Here is a 25009-nt window from a genome sequence, read left to right as displayed (position 1 = left end):
ATTGAAACATACCTCCTGTCCTTACTTTGATGTTACCTACAGGCTTAAAATTCCACGTGTGACAAACTTACTACTGTAAGAAATCCTTCCTTCTAAGAACTATAAGCTGGTTCATATCTTCATTGGAACTAAATTGTACTGCTTCTGAATTCAGCTTCAAATTAATGACAAACTCAAACCTGAAACAGTAATGTCTTTGGTACAGAATTAAGGCCCTCCTGTATGGCCAAAGTTTCTGAAAGTAGAAGGGAATCCTACTTCCAAAAACACATCACAAAATCTGTTGTATATTAATGGCAAATAAACATCTAATGTGTTACACAAGAAATATAGCAGATTTCCTCATATAACCCTGTTCCACACACAGACTGCAGGAAAAGTGGCAGAACAGTGGCAGAGCCATCAGCAGATCTGGTACTGTACAGAATGATGGCTCTAATGAGGCTCCATGATTTGAGTGCCTGGAACTGAAAGAAGTGCCTTGGACTACATCCAACTGTGGACAATCATCACACAGTCAGAATTTTGTTCTGAGGAATAAACTTCTACATGTATCAGCATTCTGCAATATTCTATTAAGGAATTACAAGTTATGGGAAGACAGCTGCTGAGGATGATATCATTATTGGTCCCTGTGCTAGCCATTTAGTCCAACATCCAGATATTAATGAGAGTTTGGATTAAACTGCTACAAGATGTAGAGTGATTTATAAGGAGTATAGTTCTTCATCCTCTGTTTTACATGAATTCTTCTATCTGTCTGTTTTGACAGGTGTTTATGCTTTCATATGGATGCTCCACATCCATATCTGGCTGATCTTGGAAAATGGAACTTTTTAGATTTACACATCTTCCCAGCAGTCCTGCACTGGTAATTCAAATCATGTCTTTGAACCATCTGCAGTTATTTCTACCACCAGGAGATGAGGGAAGCAGTCAACTCAGTTACATCCAAAGCTGATGGTTACTTCACACAGGTATTTCTGCTACACTCCATCTATTCCAACCATTAAGAGCATATCCTTTCCTAGAAGCCATTCCTCTCCATGCTGCTTCCGATCCTCCCCATCTATTCATTTGACTCCATCTGTCTGAATAACTAACTAAAAGACTAAAAAATACTTCAATACAAACTGATTACAATATTGTTATTCTGACAAGAAGTTCAGAAAGGGAAACAAACTTTGTAACTCGCATTTTTATTTATTTTATTAAGTTTCAAGAGAACAACAATATTTTTCATCTTGATCAGAGCCATAAGCAGCTGCAGTTTTAAAATCCCTGAAAAGTGCAAATGAATACCACATAAAGTACTGTAAGCAAGGGTTGTGATACTCAATCACTAAGTTGTAAGGACAGTGAAAAAAGATGGTTTGGGATGGAAAGGCGATTATGAAAGAAAGGGATTTTTTTTTGTTAGTTTCGATGAGGCTTTTTTGTAATTATAAGCATATAGAAAGGGATTAAGAAGCGGTGGGGAACAATTAATGCAAATCAACTAGCACTAGACAAGAGAATGAATATACACTACATTACAAACACATCATCCTGATATACACGCAAACACTAAGAGATCTTTTTAATGGGTCTCTAAGCAAACATAGCTTCAACTTCGCTAACATCAAAATTATTTTTGAAATTAAAACAAAGGTTTCTTACTCTGCGATCATAATTACATATTGTGTTGTAATTTATAATTTATGTGTATAGGCTGGAATCATTGCATGTAACATTAAGAACAAGATCCTTATGATTAATACTTCATGTATAAACACTGGCTATCCTCTAATCCTTCTAGTTGGATAATTATTATGGTGAGAATAAAAAAAAATAAAAGCTGTCCAAATTCTGGTAATCTTTTAAACAGTCACACTTGTCAGAGTTTGGGAATCAAATACAGGACAACTGTGTGAACAGTGTGAACATCAATCATCACTGAGTGAATGGATTGGGACACCCTGTCCCTACCTGCCCACAAACCACCAAAACACTCTTGCTTTTATCTTAATAGTGTTATGATAAAGTACTAGAATTTGACCAGTACAAACCTCAATATCCTTTTAAATTTGTGTTTATTTAAATCTGTTTAAAAGTACTGCTCTTCAAGAAACCTCCTAAGCTTGAAGACCTGATTAGAGAATCAACTAGGCTGGAAAAGACCTTTGAGGGGTGTTTAGCCTGGAGAAAAGGACACTTGGGTGAGACCTTATCTCTATCTCCACAACTACCTGAAAAGAGGCTGTAGCCATATGGGGATTGGTCTCTTCTCCCAGGCAAACAGCTACAGGACAAGGAGACACAGCCCTAAGCTGCCTCAGGAAAGATTTACATTGGACATTAGGAAGAATTTCTTCACTGAAAGGGTGACTGAATGGACTGCCCAGGGAGGTGGTGAAGTCACTGTCCCTGGGAGGTGTTTAAGAAGAACCTGGATGTGGCATTCAGTGGCCTAGTTGACAAAGGGGTGTTAGGTCATGGTTTGGATTCAGACATCTTTTCCCTCAGCTGCTCCTTATTGGATGTGGGCTCCATATCCTTCCCCAGCTCCACTGTCCTTCTCTGGACAAGCTCCAGCACCTCAATGTGCTTCCTGAAGCAGGAGGCCCAAAACTGGATACAGCACTCGAGGGCTTCATCAGTGCTGAGTATATAAAGGGGAAAATGGCCTCCCTGCTGCTGCTGGCCACACGATTGCTGACAGAGGCCAGGATGCCTCTGTCCTTGCTGCCACCTGGGCACACAGCTGGCTCATGTCCATCAGCTGATAATCAGGGCCCTCGGGTCCCCTTCTGCCTGGCCGCTGTCCAGCCGCCCTGTCCCCAGCCTGCAGCACTGGAGCCGGCACTTGGTCTTGTTGAAGCTCGTGCTGTTGGACTCAGCCCAATGAGCCAGCCTGTCCAGGTGCCTCTGCAGAGCCCTCCTATCCTCCTGCAGATGAGCACTTTCCCCCAGCTTGGTGTCATCTGCAAATCTGCTGATGGCGGGCTCAATGCTCTCATCCAGGTCATCAATAAAGACACTAAACAGGATTGGACCCAACACAGATACTTTACCCATGAGGAATACTGAAGCCATGCTGGGGTAAGCAGCCAAAACCACAAATGTTTAGCCTCTTTACCACAGAAAAGGCATGACATATTGGTTTATGAAAATTATGAAACATGAGTACTACACCAAAATCCCAGTGAAGTGTGACAAACTCTTGACAGAAGGGTGACATAAGATAATACCAATAGTGTTTCAGTCTAACTGCGATCACACATTCACCTCTTGACGTGGTTTAATGCTTAGCATCTTGAGTGTATCTTCTATTTCTCAGACCATTCATGCAATGATTTCTTCTTTTTATTTAGAACACAACATCAATATATAAGTAGAGAATGAGCCATAGAAAGGAAACAGACACTGGCAAATTCAGCACAATAAATCCCAGCACTCCTCTAGATTTATTCCTCATGGTTGCAAAACTTTGCCTCAAAAGCTCTGGTTACAGTGGAAAGACCCTACAGATGCAGTTGTTATGCAATGCACTGCGTAAATACTCTATGCATTTGAACAAGACAAAGCAATGTCTTTATGTGTTGTTTGTAGAAACTTTCTGTTTGAAGAGTTTGAAACTATTCTGATAGGGAGGAGAAGGTTCTAAATTGTTTCATTTAAAAGGCAGACAAGAATGGTATAAGGCTGTAGAACACAATCTTGCGTGTGCTGTAATGCTACCATTTATCTGCAAGACAGATCTGATGGATGCTGTAAGAGCAAAGTTTCAAGCTCCTGGAAGGAAAAAAATTGCAATAATTATCCATAAAAGCTTAGTGGAAAATTTTCTTCCATTGGTTCTATTAAGAAGTAATTAGCGCCTCTGTGACTGCCAAAAATTGGCAATTAACATTGCTACATAGGAGAACACTGGCACTTAATCTGGTTAGTGTTCTCAAGGAAACCTCTAATGTACTAATGCTATCTGTCTATCTATCTATCTTAGGCACTTACATGGCTCCTATTACTATAATATATAGGCATTTAACAATCTTCACCGCAGTTATTTTTACAACACCCTGGTGAGGTCATGAAATACAGTGAAACCAAGTGCACAGATGCAGATCTGCATTTAGGCTATAATGTTACACAGCATTTAATTTACAAAATCCTTTTTCAGGAGGCACTTCCAGGTGCACTATACTTGTAATAAAACACAAAACTAGGTCAACCAAGGAAAAATTATTAACTTCAGAGCTTAGTTTCAAATTTAAAATCACATTTAGATAGCAAAACTATTTTCAAGAGAAGAATTTACTGAAGCTCATGTTTAGAGCCAGAGCCAGGGCTTGTCTTGCATGTTTGCTGTAACAACAACTCCTATTTCCCACTGAATTTTAAACTAATTCAGCTAATGAAACTGCAAAGATGGTCCTCCTAGCATCTGAACAGATGCACATGCAATGGAAGGACATCAACAGTCAAGCAAGAAAGTTGAAAAATGTGCTCTGAACGCCCCAGACCTTGAACAGCGTCACAGTGATTATGCAGAAAGGTTACTAAAGGATACAGTTTGAAAGAAATGTGTAAAAGAAACCAAACAGGTAACACAATGTATTTGTACACTTGTGTATACAAAGAACAGCCAGCAGTACACGCGTATCAAAGCTGCGCTAAACTCTGTTTTGCTTAAAAACCCTAACATAAAAACACAAAAGCTATATAAAAGTCAACACAGTAACAATATAATCTGTTTCTCAGTTTCAACTGCTGACTTAGGCATAATTTTAGCTGTATGTAAACTAGCAATTTGCCACCTCTAAATATAACAAAAAGTTATGGAAAAAAACCCTCCTTTTCCCTTATTTTGAAACTAGGAAGAGTCTTGCAACATATGTGAAACAAAATAATACATCACTGACTTCTTGTTTATGCTGCAACACAATTCAGGACTGAAAACCAATTTGGAGCAGTAGGTAAACAGTGTCTTTCCTCATGGTGTATTACACCAGAAGCTTCATTGCCTTTACAAAAAAAACAAAAAAAAAACCCAAAAAACCCACCCAAAACAAAAAAACCAACCAAACAAACAAAAAAACAAACAAAAAACCAAACCAAAAACCCCCAAAAAACAAACAAACAAACAAACAAAAAAAAGTTGGTATTATCCAGTGAAAGAAAAAAGGGACTGCCAGAGATAAAAAGTGGAAAATATTAGTATTTTAATTTTTGGTGGTTTTTTACTACATAAAAAGTACACTGCATGGAAACCAAATGTGCCATGGAAATAGCAGTGTGTTACATAGTTCACCTACAGAAAGTACAGCCTTTTTCCAATATGCTCCATTTTTCCAAGGATTTCAATTTAAATTTTAAGAAGCATCTACCCTAGTTCCTCGATGGTTTTGCTTAATTAAAATTAAAATTAAAATAAAAGAGTGTAACCAGTCAGTTTTCACAGTACATGTTATAATGAAGCACGAGCAAATTGCACTATTTTTTAAACTTTTCTTCTGAAAGGGATCAAGATCATTCATAAGGAAGGAACTAAATATTCTCTTTGAGTGTCATACCATGATTGACGGAGATTATTGATCTAGTTAGCAAGGTAAAACAAGAGCACATTTTTTCAAGAACATGATACATTTTTAATGAAAATAGTTTAGATTATCTTTGATAAATAAAACAGGATTGAAATTTTAACAAGGAGATTTATATAATTTAGACTATAGAGAAAAAATTATATACCAGCAGGATAAAATGTCGATTTAGTAAAACTATGCAATTCAGATCATTTAAAAGGGATATTTGCAGCTACTTTATTCAACCATAATTGAATATACTGCCATAGACTGATTAGACTCCTCAGATTCTGAAACACTTTTAAAATAGCTACCTGATGCCTTTGAGACCAGTGAACATTACATGAGCACTACAAGATCCTTCTCTGGAAAAGGTTCTGAGAACACAGAATAGTGAAAAGACAATTACAGAATCTCAGAACAGTTTGGGTTGGAAGGGACTTTAAAGGTCATCTAAGCCCACCCCTCCCTGTCATAGGCAGGGCACCTTCCATTACACCAGACTGCTTAAATATAAAGGCAAAATATCCTCCCAAAAATACGGTCAGCTTTTTGGTGGTATCCTCTAATGTGTACTGATTTCAACAGCACTTCAGCTGAAAACAGCTAACAGATAGACAAACTATTACACTTCTTCACAATTCTGTTAGCTAATTTCAGCTAGCTGCGGATTTGCTTTGCATAAACCATCTTGGAAATTGCCATTTTACAGCAGTGTTGTTTCAGTCAGGGATTTGGTTTTAGATGTTGGCTTCCATTATGCATGTTTCAGTTTTCCTGGACCACTTAATTAGTAAAATTTTACATGACATCAGTGTCCCTTCTACTGGAGTCTAAACCTTAAATATTGGGACATAAATTCAAATAAACAAAATCACCCTTAGAAGTTTAACTGGAGCTCCTGACTCATGTAGCTGTGGTCCAGACTTAGGACTTTCAACTAAGACCAATGTGACTGAACACCAAAAGCCAAGCTGGCCTGAGACTAAAGCAATATCTTTTTGTAAGAGAGCTCTGAATTATTGTTTTGGAAGATACAAAAGCAAAAGAGACTTTAAAAAATACCTAAAAGGTGGCAGGGGGAAGATCCAGTAGACAATTCAATAAGTTTCAAAAATATACTGATCCTACCCCTGCCTCTGTCACACAGCTTGGTGGTACCATAGGATATAACTGACATCAAAATTGCACCTATCTTGCAGATGTGTGTTTCTTATTTTCTGATCTGTCAATGATAAACCCACTTCAGCTGAAGTAAGGAGATCCATATAGTCCTTAATACACAGAAAAATAAGGTGTTTACTGATTTATATTTGCCACCCTCCAGTCTTATATCTGTGAACTGGAGATAAAACCCCCTCACCTCATAAATGTATTATGAAAACAAACGCATTAAACATTTATGAGAGTTTCCAGCACCACAGTGACATTTTCCACAGAAAACGCCAACAGAGAATTAATTTTTCGTTCAGAAAAGCCCTGAATGTCATGCTATGTATAAGGCAGGGCTATTACATCAAATAATTATAGTGGCATAGTATCACTCAGCTAATTACACAAACCATCGCGTAATACACTGAGTAAGGCACGCTTACATAAAACAGCTATGGAAATGCAACTGAAAACTTCATCAAAACTAATTAAAAAACCATTTTAGAATATGTAACCTAAGTTTATGTTGCATCTCCCAGTTTAAAATGCAAACCAAAATAGAGGAAAAGACCAACTCCATCATTTGATACTGCACTCATGGTTGTGTCATGCAGATTGCCATAAGACCACTGGTACACAATGAAATGAGAACTGACACTCATGATATGAGTGAAAGACTAAGGCACCTTCTACTAGAGGGTTTCACTCACTTAGAGGTCAAGGCCCAAGAAAATCTAGGACACTGGGAATCTTTTAATTCAGCACTCTGAAGAAAAGGGACTTTAGTACATGAATTCCACTCAAAACTCTCAAGCTTCCAGTGAGACTTCTCTTCTTCCCAGAGCTATCTAACATACACACCTCTGGTCACAACTTCATTCTCATATTGGTATCTCATTTACAGCCATTTTCCACCCCTCTATGACAATCTTCCTTTATGAAGGCAAACTGTACTTGCAAGTTAGGTGCACCACAATATCTTAAGCTCAGTTTATCCTCAGCCTTCTCCTTTCACTGGAGGTATGCATCTCTCCAACAACTCAGTCTACCACAGTAGCAAGGCTTACTCAGGAGAGGAGGAGACAAAAAAGAACCTTGTTACAGCAGCTCAGAGGGAACATTTACATCCCCTGGTCATGTCAGACAGGCTTCTGTGATCAAAAAACTACACTCTAGCAAAGGCTAGACTTCTTTGCTAGAGTACAGAAAGGAAGCAGCAGGGGGCTGGGGGTGGGGGGAAAGCTTTCAAGCATGAAGATGACAAGCATGATCAAAACCATGACGTTTTCCCAGGCTTATTGCTCTGAAGTAGATCAGCTACTTAGTCTAAAAGAAAGGGGGCTTTTTAAAAAATAATAACAGCATGATACAGAACTCAGCATTGAAAAATTCTGTCTGAACTATTTGACCTTAACAAAATAACTGAAGGTGGTATTTTATAATGGGAAGCATCTGGCAGCTAGTGATGTGTTACACTTTCTACAACATTACGTTTGTCTTCAAAGCAAAAAAAAAATTTACAAAACCAAGTAAACTCCAGAATGGCATTTTGCGCATTTGTAAATGTATCCAGCCATTCTGGACAATGCTCCTTTGACATGAACATACAGTGTTTTATAGCAAATTGGTCCTTCTGACACTACTTTACTTCACAGATAGAGTAGGTTTATGCCAACACGCAGAGACAAATTTTTAATGTCACTCCCTCACAGAAGAACACCACTTAAATTGCTGTATTCAACTACTACTACTCTTACTTTTAATGGGGTATGCTGATATAACATTTCCCAGAGCCTGAAATAAAGGCCAGAAGACTAGAGAGAGCAGAAATGGGGGAAAAACTATTGGATAGGAAACTCTAGTCCCAGCAGGGTGTTACTCAGTGACCATGGTTTCACATCAAATGAAACCTAACCCTCCAAGGAAGACAGGGAACCTTGTCAAAGTTAACTGTCCCCATGAGAGCATTAAGGAGTTGGCACAAAACAAAACAGGACAGGGCAGGACAGCACACCTAATGTTTAGTACCATTACTTTATCTTAGAATAAGGGCAGAATTTAAGTCTTGTAAGTAGCACTTACTCTAAGATGGAGGGAGAAAGGAGAGGGAAAATAGAAAAAGGCATTTTGAAATATGCCTTTGGAAAATAATCATGGTATGAAAAAACAGAGAAAATTCAGAACCACAATATATGCTTTCCTAATGATGCAATATGCAAGAGAATCTGACATTTGAATATCCAAAAAAACAAAATATTGACAAAAGAATCCCAAAAGAAATAGAAACATAGGCCTATAAATAATAGTAGACGACTACCAATGTGGAAAAAAGTGGGCATATACCTTCATGAAAATAAGACTGGCAATTCATGGTTATGGACAGCAAGTTTTTACAGGAAGTAGGAAAAAAAAAATGAGAATAGCAAGGATAATAAATAGCAAGGATAAACTTCAGTGAAAATCCTTCTGAGGTTGTAGTCCTGACATTTCAGATTTCATTGCCAGACCCTACAGACACTGCTCAGATTCTGTAAACCCGCATGTGTCCTTCACTTTTTTCTTGCCTTTTCAACTCATCTCCTTGCAAGCTCAACTTCTCTAATATATATTGCTGGAACAGTAATTTAACAACACTACAGGACTGTAATCATTCTTTCACAAAAAGGCTTGGTAATTAGAAGTCTTTGAATCTAGCCCACAGAATCTACTTCATTGTCCAGTAAAGTACTCATACACTGGTACTGGCATTTCCCAACTCCAAATATGTCCATTTACACCTGCAACATTAGCACTGCTGATGGTAATATACGAGTATTCCTGAGGCGAAAGCAGACAAATCCTTCTCAAATCCTTCTTCAATTAAAGATTACACCCACACAGACCATCTCAGACTCCGTAAAAAAAAGGTAATCATAGAAACCCTGGCACACAATAACAGTAGATTAACACATTTAGATGGAAATAAACAAACAATTTTAAAGCCTTAAACATAAAGAGGCCTTGCATTTAAAAAATACAGATGTTGACAGAAGCCATTAAGCAGGACCGGCCCTGTGACTGAGCCCCAGGGAACTCCACTGGTGATGGGCCACCAGTAATTCCATTCACCACCACTCCCTGGGCCCAGCCATCCAGCCAGTGTTTTACCCCTCAATTAGTACACCCACTACACTCCTGGAGCCAGTTTCTCCAGGAAAATGCTGTGGGTGACAGTATCAAAGGCTTTACCAAGTCTAGGTAGAAGGAGATGCTGAAGAACAGAGATGCTTTTCTATGGCTTCAGAGAACACCCTCTCCTTAATTTTGTCTGCTCTCATCTTCAATGGATAAAAACTCATATTTCTTTATATTGTATAGCAGCAAAATATTCTACAATTTAAGTACATACTGTCTGAAAAGAGAAGCCCAGATGGACTGCTGATCATTTTATAGTTAATATGTTTTCTAGATATGGAACAAGCAGTGGAGTTGGGTCATGAAGAAACAGTAATGGAACTCCTTAACCAGACTTTGGCTGATGTCATACACTATTTTTATTAATTACCGTATCACAAAAGTTGCAAATGCTCTCAATAGATTTGCTGATGCAGGAGAGCTAACAGACAATACACAAGGCATGAAGTAAGTCTCTCAGATACTTAAAAGTGGGATAAAATTCCCTTTGTGCATGATCATAACCATGAGGAGAAACTAAATATCTTTGTGCTACAGACTGGAAGTCAAGGAATTCATAGAGCTCTTTGCAGAGGGTTCATCATGGAATGGCTGCCAGAGGGCAATTTCTCACCAAATAGAAATGAAATGTCAGAATCTAGCAAAACAGAGTTCCAGCAAAGTTCTGATTAGATCGCACCTATAGTACTGCACAGATTCCTCTGAAGAACAACTCAAGCAAAACTGAGCTTTTTCTTTTTCATCAAATATGGAATCTACCAGAGAAATTAAAACAAAAAATAAAAATTCTTTACTAAGGTATCAACATATACGAACAACTAAATTAAGAAATATTCAAGAGCTACCAGAGCTGAGTGACAACATTAGCAAAAAGAAACTGCAACAATCTCGGTATTTGTTTATCCAATGGAATTACTGGCCTAGATTAAACAGTTTCACAAAAGTACTAAACTTAGTACTAAACTTCCTGTCTGCATTAAATGGCAATCTGCAGTAAGAAGCATGTGAAGTCTCATATATCTCCTCCATTGGAAGAAAACCTTAAAGACATATACACCTGCTAGTGCACTAAGCAGGAGAAAGCAAAACGCTGATGTTGCGTCTCCTAGCCACACAGTTACCAGATTAATACTACATTCTTCAAGGAAGAATTCTATAGAAATGTTGCATGTCTATGATTACTGCACCAAAAGCAAGGAAAAAATTTAATCTGTTCAAAAACAGACATTTAATATTATAAAATCCACTTGATCATAATTTAATTGCAATGTATCAGCATTTACATAACGGATACCTTTGTTTCACTATGTAGAAGAAATCATGCATTTAAGGAAGACATATCATATCCGTAATTCAGAATGACAAAAATGATGCCTCATTCTTGATTAGTAAATTAAACTGAGAAATAACAGATTAACATGGCAGAAGTACTCTGCCTGAACAAAACAAGTTGCTATTAAATGAAAACTTGATTTTTAGAAAATTAAGAATCAACAATGTTCCAAATTCCCTCTGGGCCTTGCCACTCTTCCAAAAGATTGTGATAAGAAAACCAAAAGCCATTTAAAAAGCTGTCACACAACACCAGGGCATCACTCCTAAAACATGAGATGTCACTGTCAGAAGCTGTGAAACCTAAACAAAAGCCCATTACGGATTTAGCAAATTATTCACAAGACCTACGAGATTTTCCTTTCTTCATAACAGATCATTATTAACTACATTTGACTCCATAATACAAAGCATCACATCAACCTTTCTTACATTTTCCCAAAGAAAGAATAAATCCAGAGGTTTATTCATTAAATTTTTACCTTAGTACCCTGTTTTATGCCCCTGATGGACTAATTTCTGCTGAACATACAAATTCAGAAACAGTTTTTATATTAAGTCAGAAAAAAACTTTTAGAAGACTTCCAGATTATGGGAAAAATAACTAGGTAAGTTAAAAATTCTGTTGAAATTATCATAAAGTAGCTTCTGTTCCTAAGATGATGTACACTGAATAAACTCTGACTTTGATAGAGCTGATATAATTTTTTCTGATTCGTTAGAAACTTGAAGTAGATATTCATGATGCCTGCCAAGTGCTCATCTCCTAGAAATAGTACACAGCTGTCATTCATTGAAATACAGTCTGTTTTCTTCTATGAGGCTCATACCTCTCGTACTTGCAATCTTGCCATAAACACTCAGAAAAGATCCATTATTGAACAGAAAGTTTCAAAACTACCTTTAAGAACTTTTAAAATGTAGGAGATATTTTTAGATTTTTTTAAACAGCATTTCTATAAGTTACCTGATATTGAATGGAAAATTTCCATGTATGTATAGCTTTAATCAATCTTAGACTACAATTCTTTTGTGTGACATGAATTTCAGGCTTAAATAAAAGAATGGCAACTTTATCATTGCAATTATAACACATTACTGTCTATATGAATACTGGGGTTCTGATTTCTCCTAAAATCAGGTATGTGAATCCAAAACACCAACTTTGCACACAAACATATAGATCAAGTGTCTGGAATGACTGGAACTGCTTAGGGACAACAGCCAAGCTAATACAAGATGGCACAGCTCTATCAAAATCAAAGCTGTATCACATTAGAAAACATTCTGCTTGATGAGATTAAAGGCATCTAAACAAAATAAATAAGTGTTCGGATACTATTTAAGTCCTTAAAATACAAGCATTCTTTTTTTGCTATTTTTTTCTTTAGTAGACAGAATCAAATAATCACCAACTGAAAAACAAGCACATGCAAATCAATTGTCAACAGAGAACAAGAAATAATAACAATCATAATCTCCTCCCTCTTTTGCTTGAGCAGGAGGATCACAGACAGTGTTCTCTAAGTCTTTCAGGTTCATCACACCACCTGTATTTTGATTTCAAGGAACAGAAAGTTATTACTTCAGCAGAGGTAGACACAGTTGTATAGTTTTCCAGTCTTAATAAGTTATCTGAACAGTGTGTTCATACACAGGTTATTTCTTTAATCAAATGCCATAGTTTTACTGAACCTTAAAACGTGCCATAAAATTACCTATAAGCATTGAAAGCCAAATAATTCTAGACTGGACCACCCTAGATATCACAGATAAAACTTCTTAGCACTAGCACAGACCACCTGCTACGATGAACTTACCTCATTCAAAGCATCTCTGCAACTGTCAGCAAAAACATGCAAAGAATAAAGTACAGTTTAACTGGTAACTGAAAACAATTTATTTAAGAGAACAGTTATGCAGTATTTTGAGAAAAGATCAAGCAAACTTTAGAAAACAATGTTAAAATAATCTACCATGGTTGGCTTTTGCTGCTGTAATAACAACCAGTTAACTTGAATCCAAAAAACAGCTTTCACTTTCTATCTACATTAGATTAGAAACTGAACTAAAAACAATTACTAACAATGAGCCAACACATAAGAATCTCCTAGTAGCACACAGAAGATGCGAGAGCAGAACAATTTAGATTTTAAGATAAATGTCAGAGTCACCTGAAAATTTTAGGACAATCTTGAAATTCTGATATTGACTTTCATGCGTCAAGTTTCAAGAGTGGAGAGACAAGCACTCTAAAGCTCAGGAACACAGATGACGTCTGACAGCTCCTAGCAGTGAGGTAAATAAAGTCACACTAACACCTGTACCTGTTAGGAGGGAGAAAGAGGAAAAGGGCTAGGAAAATAAAACAAAGAGCCTCAGAGGAATGGAAGGATTACTAAGAGATTAGTAGAGTGAAAATGAAAGTGAAAATTAAGCAGACAATTTCATTAGAAGGTGAGGAAAAGCATGTATCAGTTTAGTGCAGAGATGTTATGAGAGCAGTAGCATTCTATAAAAGCAGAAGGGGCTGCAGCCCTTCCTTCCAATCGTCACTGCCAAACATGACATGGATTCTCCAGTGGCTGCACCCTCAAACACCAGCTCCGAGCCCTGGATGTATGCACCTGTTATATTCATACAGGGAGCTATGCTGCAAATCTGCTGTTCATTGTTCTGTCTGAATTTAATAAAATCTGTCTTCGGATCACAAGCAGTGAGAAGTACACAACCATTTATTACTGCAACTCTGATGAAAAATTACACAATATATTCTTCTGCTAATTTTAAAATTTCAGCTAAAGAGATGTTTATTGACGGAAGCAAATGTTTGTGGCCTAGCATTTTTACTAAATATATATACCTGATTTTTTGAATCTAAATCAGAAATGTTGTGTGCAGGTCCAGGCTCCCAAGGACAAGACAGATCTGAACACACTGGAGCTAGTCCAGAAAAGAGGTTGGAAGGGGTTGGAGCATATATTACATACTTGATTAGGAGTAAAGAAGACAACAAGGGGAACAATTAGAAATACAGGAAATTCAACCTAAACACAAGACCAAAAAAAGCGTGATTCAACACTGAAATAGGCAGTCCAAAATGGTTGTGGAGTCACCATCCTTGAAGCTATTCAAGAACAATATCCTAAACAGCCTGCTCTAGTTGGCTCTTGCATGGATAATCTGGTCAATTTATAGATGCCCTTTTGAATCTCAGCCAGTCTGTAGTTCTGTATTAAGAAATAAAATATCTGTTCAACTCTTTGTCCACTAACTACTGAACTTTTAGTCATTTATTTAGCTGAAAATCTCAATGAAAAAGCATACAAAAAAAGAATTACTTTTTTTTTATTACATTGCAGTAAAGAAAAAACATACTGACCTTGATGCTTCAAATTTTTACATATAATTTTATACAGAAAGAACACTGTTACATGGCTATGAACCAAGAAATTATAATGGAGAAGCGAGTCCAAACAATTTCTTAATACTTTCACTTTGTTAAGTTTATAGATTCTACTTCTTTTAGGCGACATAAGCTGCCTGCTTTAATACAGTGACATTTCTAGTAAAGTAGGAAATGTCAGTAGATACCAAAATTTTGGTACGCTTATGTTTTGCAGCTGAATGAAAAGCTTAAATCAAGCTTTTCATATCACATTGAAGTCTAAGAACCTGCTGCAGCTCCGCTCACCTAATAAACTTAATAAATACATAATTAACTTCTCACACTATTTTCCTAGGTATTGAGTTTTATCTTCTTCTCCTACCGACAAGGCAAATGATTGCACTGGAAGTAAGGATATCTTACTCTGATTCTACCTGGAAGCTTTTCACTCAAAGAACTGAAGTCACAGACCATAACAAACAAAAGAACATAATAGCACCATGGGTCCAACACTGGAATAATGACTGTGGATTTATCAAAAAAAGTAAGGGGAAAAAATTAAAAGCATTTTAAAATTACAGGATTTTTCACATTACTGAGAAATAATCTTCAATGAAATCTGGAAATGATTCAACATCAGTGCTCTCAGTCTTCATAATGCAATGTGGCATATGCTGCATGAAACAACGGATGGGTTTGTTAACCTTTAAAGAAGCATGAACACACCACAGTTTTTGCAGAAGGAACAACCAATGGTACTGCTGCCCTTCAGAGGCAATTGCTCCTCACTGCCTAACATCAGCTGTACTGCAACAATTCTGAACAAAGCCTGAGATCTGCTGGAGGATTTTCTCAGCCCTTCGACAGGGTCTGCTTTTCCTCTTCCCCTGGGTACAGTAATAAATGGCATTTTGAAGCACTGCAGGTCACAGCACCAAGAATGACCAGTCAATTTTGTGTAGAGATGGACAGGAGCTGTAATTAGGAGGTATGTATAGGCTGTAGTCCTTTATCACACACTCATACCTAAATAAGAGGTAGCATTTTACCCATCAAGAAAACAGTGTACATTAACTTGAAGCAATTTGCTGCTTCTATTAAAAACAAACAACAAGCAAGCAAACTACTTGCACTACAAACAAGCAAGTAGCCCCACTACTACTAAAGAAAAATAAAGCCCTGTCTACATATAGGTAACTAGGCTAGCGGTAATCTGCACGGCTGTCAGGCACAGGCTACGTGGGAAAGAAAGCAATACATTTGCAAATTACACCCCTTTACTCTGCCTCACAGCAGCAACCTCTGCTGAAGTAGGAAAAAGGGATAAAGCTGCACAAGATACACATAACCCTGTGAGGTTACTGAACATTTTGTTTTTTTCACCAGCCTTTCAAAGAACAATTGTAACATTAAGAGAAGACTATGAGCCATCGATATTTTGCAACTCTAAAAGGAAGGAAAATTGGAAGAGAATAGTGATGCTCATTCACAAAGGTATTGTGAAACAGGCACTGTGGGAAACCACTCTAAACCCAGGGACAACATCTGCACCTCTCCCCCAGTTCTCCCAAGAGCAGTACTAATTAGTTGTACACAACACATGTGTACAACATATGCAGTAATTTGGCTGGAATTTTTTTACTGGAAGTAGGAGGGGTATTCCAGAACTTTGTCCAAGGTGAGTAATGTGAACAGAAACATTGTACCATTCCCAGAAGAAAACATAAAAAATCTTCAAATGCTCAATGATCCCGTTCAACCAAGTCATTGATGTTGCATAATGCACTCGTACACATGTGTAGTAGCAACTAAATTCTCTAAATTATGAAGTTTAAATACAAATTATGCAACCCAAAATTAATTTTCATCACTTAAATTTAGTTTTCTTTCTTCCAAAGTCAATGGAAAAAATCCGACTGCAACAGACTGAAGTTTGTGCCTCACTATTTCTGTTTCCTGTATCATGGTAAGCAGTGCACAGACTGTGTGAAATTCAAAATTTATAAAAACATACATATTTCCACTGTGGTACTGTTTTTATTTGAAAACTGAATTTATATATGCTCTATTTACCTCCTGACTGCACAATACACATTGCTATCAAGAGTTCAGTATTACATGTAAGTAATGAAGTAGCTAACATGAGTTTAAGCATAAAATAGGTGGCACAAATGAGCAGTGCGCTTCCCTCTGTCAAGTATCTTGATATCAATAAGCAATTCTGTATAGGTATTCTTTTCATGGGGTTACACAATACAATTACTGACTCTTGGCAGACATGGTTACAAATCAAGATGTGGAGCAACCTTGCTCTGCCATGCATCAGCATATAAATGTTTCTGACCACCCCAACACATGGGGTTTTTCATGGTTCACAGTTACCATTTAGCTCCATTAGTTTAACTGACACTACTAGCATAAGAGTTTTATCTTAGTTCATTGCAGGTTTTATTGTCTACAGCTGTATAAATGCTTCACAGACCACAAGAAATAAATGGGAAGAAAAAATACAACACAGTTATCTGCAATGACTATTTATGGCCCTCTCTGGACCCCTGGGCAGATCACAATAAAGTTGCTGTGCAGTGCTTCCCTTACACAATGAATCATACTCTGCAGTCAAATATCCAGGTACTGTACATGATTGTATCACACACAAAAGAAACAAGTGCAGTAATAAAGAAGAAAAAATTAATCTGTTAATCTTGGAGAGATTAGCAAATTTTGGAATGGCAACTGCCTTTATTCATGCAACACCTTGGTCCTGGTACATGAACGAGACCCCAATCCCAGCCACAGCAAAAAAATTTACAAAAAAGCTTCAGTCCCTCACACACTTACTGACCAGGATCTGCATACACAGCCAGTGCATGCACGAAAGACTCCAGAAGGAACACTGGAGTGAGGGCCTGCATCCCTCATCCAGGTATAAGCAGGGTATCTGCATTTAATTGGATTTCTAATGGTAGGAATGCCTATGCACAAAAAGCTCCAACTGCCTCTACCTAGCAAAAAAGAGTGGCAGGTCCTTAACACCTGGACAGAATCCAAAGAGGCAAGAACCAGGAGAAAAGGAATGGATTAAAATGCTTGCTATTTTTCTACCTATCCTTAGTTTTCTATATGGTATTTCCTGTACCTATGCTGTAATAAGTCCCCACCTCATCTTCATGCAGCAATGTGAACCCAAAACACTTTTATATTAGTGCCTTCACTGTCCACACATCAGAGATGCTCATGCGTGATTGAGTATTGCTGCTCCAGTCCTGCTGGTGGACCTGACACCTCCTAGTTCTGGTTTAACAGGCAAGAACTTGAAGTACCTTCTGCCATCTGGACAGTTACCAGAACACAAAACCAGAAATAGAATGGAAAAAAACTGGCAGCTGAAATTGTAATACACTTCTGCAGTCCTGATCCAGAAATTAAAACCACAGAACACATGATCACCCTTCACTTAAAGAGAGTGATGAGTGGCCTGCTTATGGAATCAGGTCGTTTGTCTATTGAAGTTAGAAGGGAGACGACCCACCTTGCATTGGTCAGCCATCGACTCCACTTTATTCATCAATCAGGCACCTTTTATAACAGTGTTAATTCACTTCATGCATATTGCAAAATCTGAGCTCACAATAGGTCAGACATAACATACCAACCCCTCCTTATGTTTCCAATACCAAGATTTGGGTTCTCAAAATTATTCTTGCTTTCCCAAAACAGCCAAAAATAGAACATCCACTTGTTATGAGAAAGCTGCCTGAGAACTCTGATGTGCAAGGCTCTCAAGGCCTTCATGTTTGTCACTTTTACCTGTAATTAAAAATAACCTGAGAACCTCTGTTGTTCACAGAAACAGGCTGTGAGAACCTGCTCCTCACAGCTGCCTTCTAGGCCATCCCTGAAAAAATCTCCAACATTTGTCCTGTAACAAACTTTGTCGTGGTGTTTTGGGGGAGGGGGTTGATATCTGCTAGTCTCATCATCACTTAGAAAATATTTATTTATTAAGTAATGCTGAAATTATATAGATCATATCTTTACAGAAAATAAACACATCATTTATATGACAGAAGATAATGTACTCATTCTGTCAGCAAGACATTTTCACAGGATTCAAAGCAGAGGAAGTAGATTCAAATGACTGGAAATTCACTGATGTACTTGCAATGCCTGTGAGGGCTTCTGTTTCTCCTGCACCTCCATTTTGGAGTATTCTAAACACTGGCAATAGCTACACAGCTGCTTCCTTTCGATAAAAGGTTGGAGCATATTTAGCCAATTAAAAGCTATGCAAATGCCTCACACATAACTTCCAGGAATTTGTTCTGCAAGATGAATTTTTATTATTACAAAAAGTATTTATCAAATTATTTAGTTAAGTATTTCCTTCATGAAAACAAGCACAAGACCACAGAAATGTGTAACATTACCATAAAATGTGAATGCAAGGAAGGTTTAAAAAATATATTATCATTATGAGGTTATATAAATCTCTGTGGCCTGCTGTCCACAGGTGTACATGTACATCCCCTACAATCCCTTCTGAAGTAATCAGAGGGCTACATAATGCATTCTACAATAGTTCAATTAGCACACATCTTTTGTTTTCCAACAGTACATTACTTAGGTTCTTAGGTACCAGAGAGATAAGTATCAGTTCCTAAAAAGACTTAATAATAACCATTTTTCTATACAAACTCCAGTGAAAAAGGTCTTTCATTCAATCCTCTGGAGGACAATCAAAGCTCCACCAACTTAGTTTTGAAATAGTCTGGACTAAAGGAATAGAAAGTGTTACTCAATCCTCCAGCACCCTTTTGATTTTTCTTTGGAATATTCATTAAATAACAGCAACTTCAACCATTTCAAATCCATTTTTCAATGCAAAACCACATCCCGTTGTTGCTACACACCCACACAAGGAGACAAAAGGGTTCATCCAAGCCTCTCCTAAATTAACAGCACTCTAGAGAAGGCTAGCCATACACGAGCTCAGACTCTGGATTCAGCACTGCTCCATCCTTCCATGCCTCCCAGTCACGCCCCTGCTCCATCCTAAATCTTCTGTGGTTACCTTAGCCTAATCAGACTGGAACAATAAATAAGGGGGAGAGAGGGAGGGAAGAAAGGGATGTCTCATTTCTGAGACACAGTAATTCTTAAAATATATTTGTTTTAATCTGCATGATTAGTCACATGCTTCTGGAGAATATTTATAAACTTAATGGTTTGCCCACTTGCGTTTAACGTGCCATCCTCTACTCACTTCTCAATCTCCTTTTTCTAAAAACATGAAAAAATGTTAAAGAACCAATCAGAAAAAGGTTCAGAACAAAGGGCAGATGCAAATTTATTAATGTAAGTGAAGCATAACAAGCTAAATGTAGTAAAACATAAATGCTGTATAGCTATGCTACTTACTGCTACAGAGCAGTTCATTTGGAAGCAACAAAATGGTGTTTCATTTTGACAGTACTTTGACCATGAATCTTAAAAAAGAAGACTGAAAGGTAGTCATGAAGTCTATCATAATAACTTAAGTGCTCCATCAAGAATAATCATAATTTATATTTAAGGGTAACAAATACGTAGGCATGAAAAGAAAAGAATGTGTTTTAAAAATTATGTAAATTATGTAAACAAAAAAAGTTACAGTACCATTGTATTTTCTACACCACAACTGAATAAATATTACTGGAACTACACAAAAAGGGGCTAAAAAACTTTCATGCCCTCTCACTGTAGCAGAATGGAAAACTTTTTAAATAGTAATAAAAAAAATGAATTGCTGTTTCTAGTATACAATATTACTCATCTAAAAAGAAAGTAACAGAAAAGGTTGCAGCTCAACAGCTGGGCTGCAGCAAACACCCTGAGGGAAAAAAAAAAAAAAAAAAGGCAGCAACAACATTTCCAGAAATACAGAATTTGCAGTGAAAGTGGAAAGTGTGAACTTTCCATCCTCTATTTCATGATTTTGACTGGCCCTACAGTAGGGAACCTAAATGAAGCACAGTCATATTTCTATGCGTAATACACCAAAACTGACTACAGACTAGCTTCCTGTTAGCTTTAACCAAGAGATTATCATTCCTTCCTAACACCTACAAACCACCTGAGAAAGAGACTGGTTATCAGCCTATAATATCACCAATTACCTCACTTTTACATAAAAAGTATACAATGCAGTTATGTCAAGGGTTTTTGTGCAGATTTAGCCCATTCTATAAAGGCAGACAAACTAAAGGTACTCAGATGCCAAACTTTTGCAGACTTTCCAAAACAAATGTTACACAAATGAAGCAGATGTACATGTATGCTACTCAGAGTGGTTGGAGTATCAGAGCTACCATCTTTGCAAGGCATATTTGGTGAAAAGCATTACTAAAAACCTCATGTGTAGTCAGAAACAAGATTTAACTATCCTTTCTATTAAAACACCTTCATTTTCTCAAAACAGATGCCACTGGCAATCCTTGCACCCTTCAACAGGTAACACAGTACTTAACAGAGTTACAGCTCCATTTCTCTACAGGTTTCCCTACCAAGCAGAGGTAAATCCGGTTCTCTTTTACAGACTCAGTCAACCAGAGCAGACAAGTTTGCTTAGATAAAACATGCCACAGTAAATGATGATATACCATCTCCACTTACAGCGATCCTGTTTGCTCACTAGAAGAAAGCTAGGACTGACTACGTGCAGGGAACGATTTACATTCATGGGACAGAGCACATTACATCCTTTCCAGGTCCTGAAAATGTGCTTCTGCAGCAACAGAAGCCAGTTTACGCTATCAGTCTTAGAAACGTTTAAAGAGGTGCTCTATAAATATTGTTTATTTCTATTTCAAAATACCTCAAAAATTGCAAAGCATAGACAGCAGAACATTAAGAAAAAGATAAATTATAGGTATATTAAAAAGAAAAAAGGAGGAACCTTCACTGTGAGCGAAAAAAGAGTCTAACAGCTGTGATTAGTGAGCCGTGTGTTTATACATCTTTCAACATTATACAAAGCACTGGGTGAATTTCAGACTGCCTCAGATGGCAAAAGACGGTTCAAAGAAACTTGTTGACAATGCTGTTAAAATAGAAAAATATATGAAGGCAAAAAACCGAAGCCTATTACAAATGTCAAATATAGGATTATAAAGCAATACACAGAGATTCTAGACTTGAATCTCGGTGTATAATCCAACCATCTGTCGACCAGCTGTGTAGCAATATCAAGATAAAGAGGAAATCTCCAAAAGGACAGCCAAATTCTTTTCCTTCAGCTACTGCATTTCCCCTCTCATGAACATGCCCGCGGCAATCGCACTTTGCCTGCAGATTAACGCAGAGGAGATGACACCCGCCACCAGCAAGAGATCGCGAAGGCAACCTTGCCAGATAGGGCCGATAAGCAGGGCGCTGAGCTCCCGGTGAAGCGGCAGCAGCGGCTGAGGCAGCCTCACCGCGCCAAGGGCGGCGGGTGCGGGCTCCGGGGCGGCTCAGCGCTCACGGCCGGGCAGGTGTGAGCGGGGCTGGGGCTGGGGCTGGGGCTGGGGCTGGGGCCGGAGCCGGGACTGGGGCTGGGGCTGCTGCCGCCGCTGCTGCTCGGGGCCAGCACGCTGCTGCTGCACCGCGCAGCCCAAAACTTAAACTCGCTGGAGCGGCAGCGGGCTCGTTCCTGACTTCTCTCCTAGCCCCGGGACGCCAGCGCGGCTCAGCCCGGAACCGGGCATTGCTGCGGGTCCCGCAGCTCCCCTGAGCACCCTCGCCCAGCAGAGACCTCTCTGGAGAGGCTCCCCTCGGCAAAAATAAAAACTCTGAGGGGTGCCCTGAGGTGGGAAGTCCCCGAGAAGGGCGGCCTCACAGCGGCGGGGAGCGGTCCCGGGGCGCACGGCACCCGGGGCTCCAGCCCGCTCCGGGACGGCGGGCAGCGCAGCGATGCCCTGCCGCCCACCCCGGGGCACGGCCGGGAGCTGCCCCGTGCCCGGCCTGGACACCAGTTGCTCGGCCCGCGGTGGAGAAGCTGTAAAAGGAGCCTGGGGGCGGCAGCAGAGCTCCGGGGGAAGCCGGACCCCAGCCTGCGGGCGGTGGGGCGCTTGCCCCATACGGGGCAGACGGAGGATCCGGCCGCGCAGCCCTTCGTTCTCACCTCCTTAAGTTCCTTGGCGACATCTTTCAGGTCTCCCAGGACTAATTCCAAATCCTCCACGATGATCTTGATCTGCTCCTTCACCTTGGTTTTGGAGGCTGCCGGCGGCCCCTCGGACGGCGAGGAGGAGGAGGATGCGGTCCCCTTGGACTGGGCGGACATCCTTCGGGGCAGCCCGGCGCGGCCAGCGGGGCACGCAGGTCAGGCGAGCGCGGCGGCCGCCGGCCGCCCGGCCCCGTCCCTCCAGCTCCCGGAGCTGCCGCAGCCGCTGCCGCCACCGCCGCCTGCCCGCCCGCGCATCCCGCGCCGGGGGCGCCGAGCCGCGCCGCGCTCCGCCGGGCGGCCGCGCTGTGCAGCTGCCATCGGCTCCCGGAGCGGCGCGGGGGCCCGGCTGCAGCCCGCCGTGCGCCGCGCCTGCGCCTCGCCCCGCCCGCGCCGCCGCCCGCGCCCGGCCCGCCCCGGCCCGGCCCGCCCCGGCCCCGGCTCCGGGCGGCAGCGGGGGCCAGGGGAGGAGCGCCCACCGCCCGCGCTGTTGGCGCGCCGCGGAGACCCGGCGGCTTGCTCGGAAGAGATGCTCTCCGCTCTCCTCGGCGCCCGAAGGCCCGTGGGGGCGAGAGCACCGTGCTGTAGCTCCCAGAGGGTGCGCAGCGCTGCCTCTCCCCGGAGCCCCCCGCCGCTGTCCGCAGGAGCGGGACGGGTCGCACCGGGTCTGACGGGGAAAAGGTCAAAAGCCGCCAAAACAGCCCCCAAAAAGGAAACGCTTTTCGTGGCTGGCTCATTGAAGAAGACAAAAGCAGTGCCTGTTTCTGCTGATAAAAGTCATTATTGGAGGGGTGGCACTCACACACCTGTGCTGTTAAGTGGCCGGCGTCTGGAGTGTACATGGCTCGGTTTGGACTAAGGAATGAGCTATGGAAGGACAGTGTTGTGTAAATGTCACCAAATCAGTAAAAGGCACTTTTATGTCCCTACTCACCTGTGTAAACTGTGCTGCAGAAACACAATGATCAGGAGACCCTGTTCTGGTTGGGAAGTCAAGGTTGTGTATCACACCATATAGAAATAAATGAGGCACATGAGCCCGAGTATCTTTCACAAATATTCTTTGAGGCTCTTTCTCTGAAGTACCGGCCAGTGCCGCTTTTGAACACATCCTTCCCCTACCACTCTCCAGAGATGGATCTGTGAAGAAAAATTAAGAGATTGTAAGATATAACTAACCTCTGATGGTTTTCCATTTTACTGCAAAAGAAGCTAAAAGGAGTTTGTTTAGGTATTTCTATTTTCCACTAGCTATGAACAGCGAGAAGAGGGCATGCAGCCAACTCATGCTTTGAACATCACCCTGCATGGCTGCAGCTGACTTTGATGTTGTAAATGTTTCTAAGAGTTTTGGCAGCCTGAGATGTTTTAACCTAGCTAAAGCAGGACAGGAAAAGCAACCTTGCCCAGAGCAGTGTGTCTGCACGTGGTAAAAATCCCACTTGGTGACGAACAGTTTGTCTCTGGGAAGACTGTAGGAATGGGATATGAATAGAGAGGGCCTGACAGCACCTGTTACTGCCTAGGATGAAGTGTAATTATCTTTCCACATTTTGCCACTGTAAAATTTGTGATATTTGGCTGAAATTGTGAATGTTAGTGGGTATGGAGCTTAATTTTTTGCCCAAGTATCTCAAAGATGTTTCAAACAATTTCAAGGAGGTCATGTTCAAGAAGAGCCCCTGTCTTTCCTCTCAACTTTTCTCAAGTCAAATGAGAGATTTCTTTTTTATCTCACCAAGTGAAAGCTCTTCCAACACTGACTTTTAAAATCATTCCCTCTGGTTATTTTTACTTAACTGTTTCTATATGAGCAACAACATCATATGATTTTTGAAGCTGGCTAAGTCAGAATTTCCAAACTGCAGTCACCACTAAATTAGAAAGAAAGCAACCCACAAGTTGTTGAATAAGTTTTAATTAATGTGTTTGAATATTATTCCTCAGGGGTATAGTATGAACAGAAAAAAATAAAACATTTATGAAAAGCTATCAGTGGAATTATCTATGCAGAAACCAGCACACATCCAGTTTATAATTAGAGAAAAAGGCCTATTTTGTGACACAAGTTAAGGTTGCTGTATGACTGTATACCTGGCTACACACAACATGACTTAAATAGATAAGGGGCAGTTTTCTTACTGTACAAATAATTATCATTGTCACAAAACTGCTACCAGATTTGATACAGCCACAGTAATTTGAGCATTTTATAGA

General features: G+C 39.8%; 1 protein-coding gene across 7 annotated transcripts in view; it reads right to left on the bottom strand.

Moving 5' to 3' along the window:
- Positions 1-23005, bottom strand: part of PRR16 (proline rich 16) — a 158323-nt gene extending 135318 nt beyond the window's left edge. For 6 of the 7 annotated variants that reach the window (XR_010443144.1, XR_010443140.1, XR_010443139.1 and 3 more), the window contains exon 1: positions 22751-23004. Coding sequence is in view for 1 of the 7 variants with exons in the window: in XM_064736574.1 (XP_064592644.1) it covers positions 22751-22912 (162 nt within the window). In the remaining 6 variants the exon portion in view is untranslated. Of the gene's footprint in view, positions 1-22750 lie in introns of all 7 variants that reach the window. The other variant, XM_064736574.1, reaches the window with a different exon arrangement.
- Between the last annotated feature and the right edge of the window lie 2004 nt (positions 23006-25009).

Source organism: Zonotrichia leucophrys, chromosome Z (genome assembly GCF_028769735.1).
Source record: "Zonotrichia leucophrys gambelii isolate GWCS_2022_RI chromosome Z, RI_Zleu_2.0, whole genome shotgun sequence".
Classification (NCBI taxonomy): Eukaryota; Metazoa; Chordata; class Aves; order Passeriformes; family Passerellidae; genus Zonotrichia; species Zonotrichia leucophrys.
Note: the sequence above shows the minus strand (reverse complement) of the source record. Positions and strands in the feature narration are given on the sequence as shown.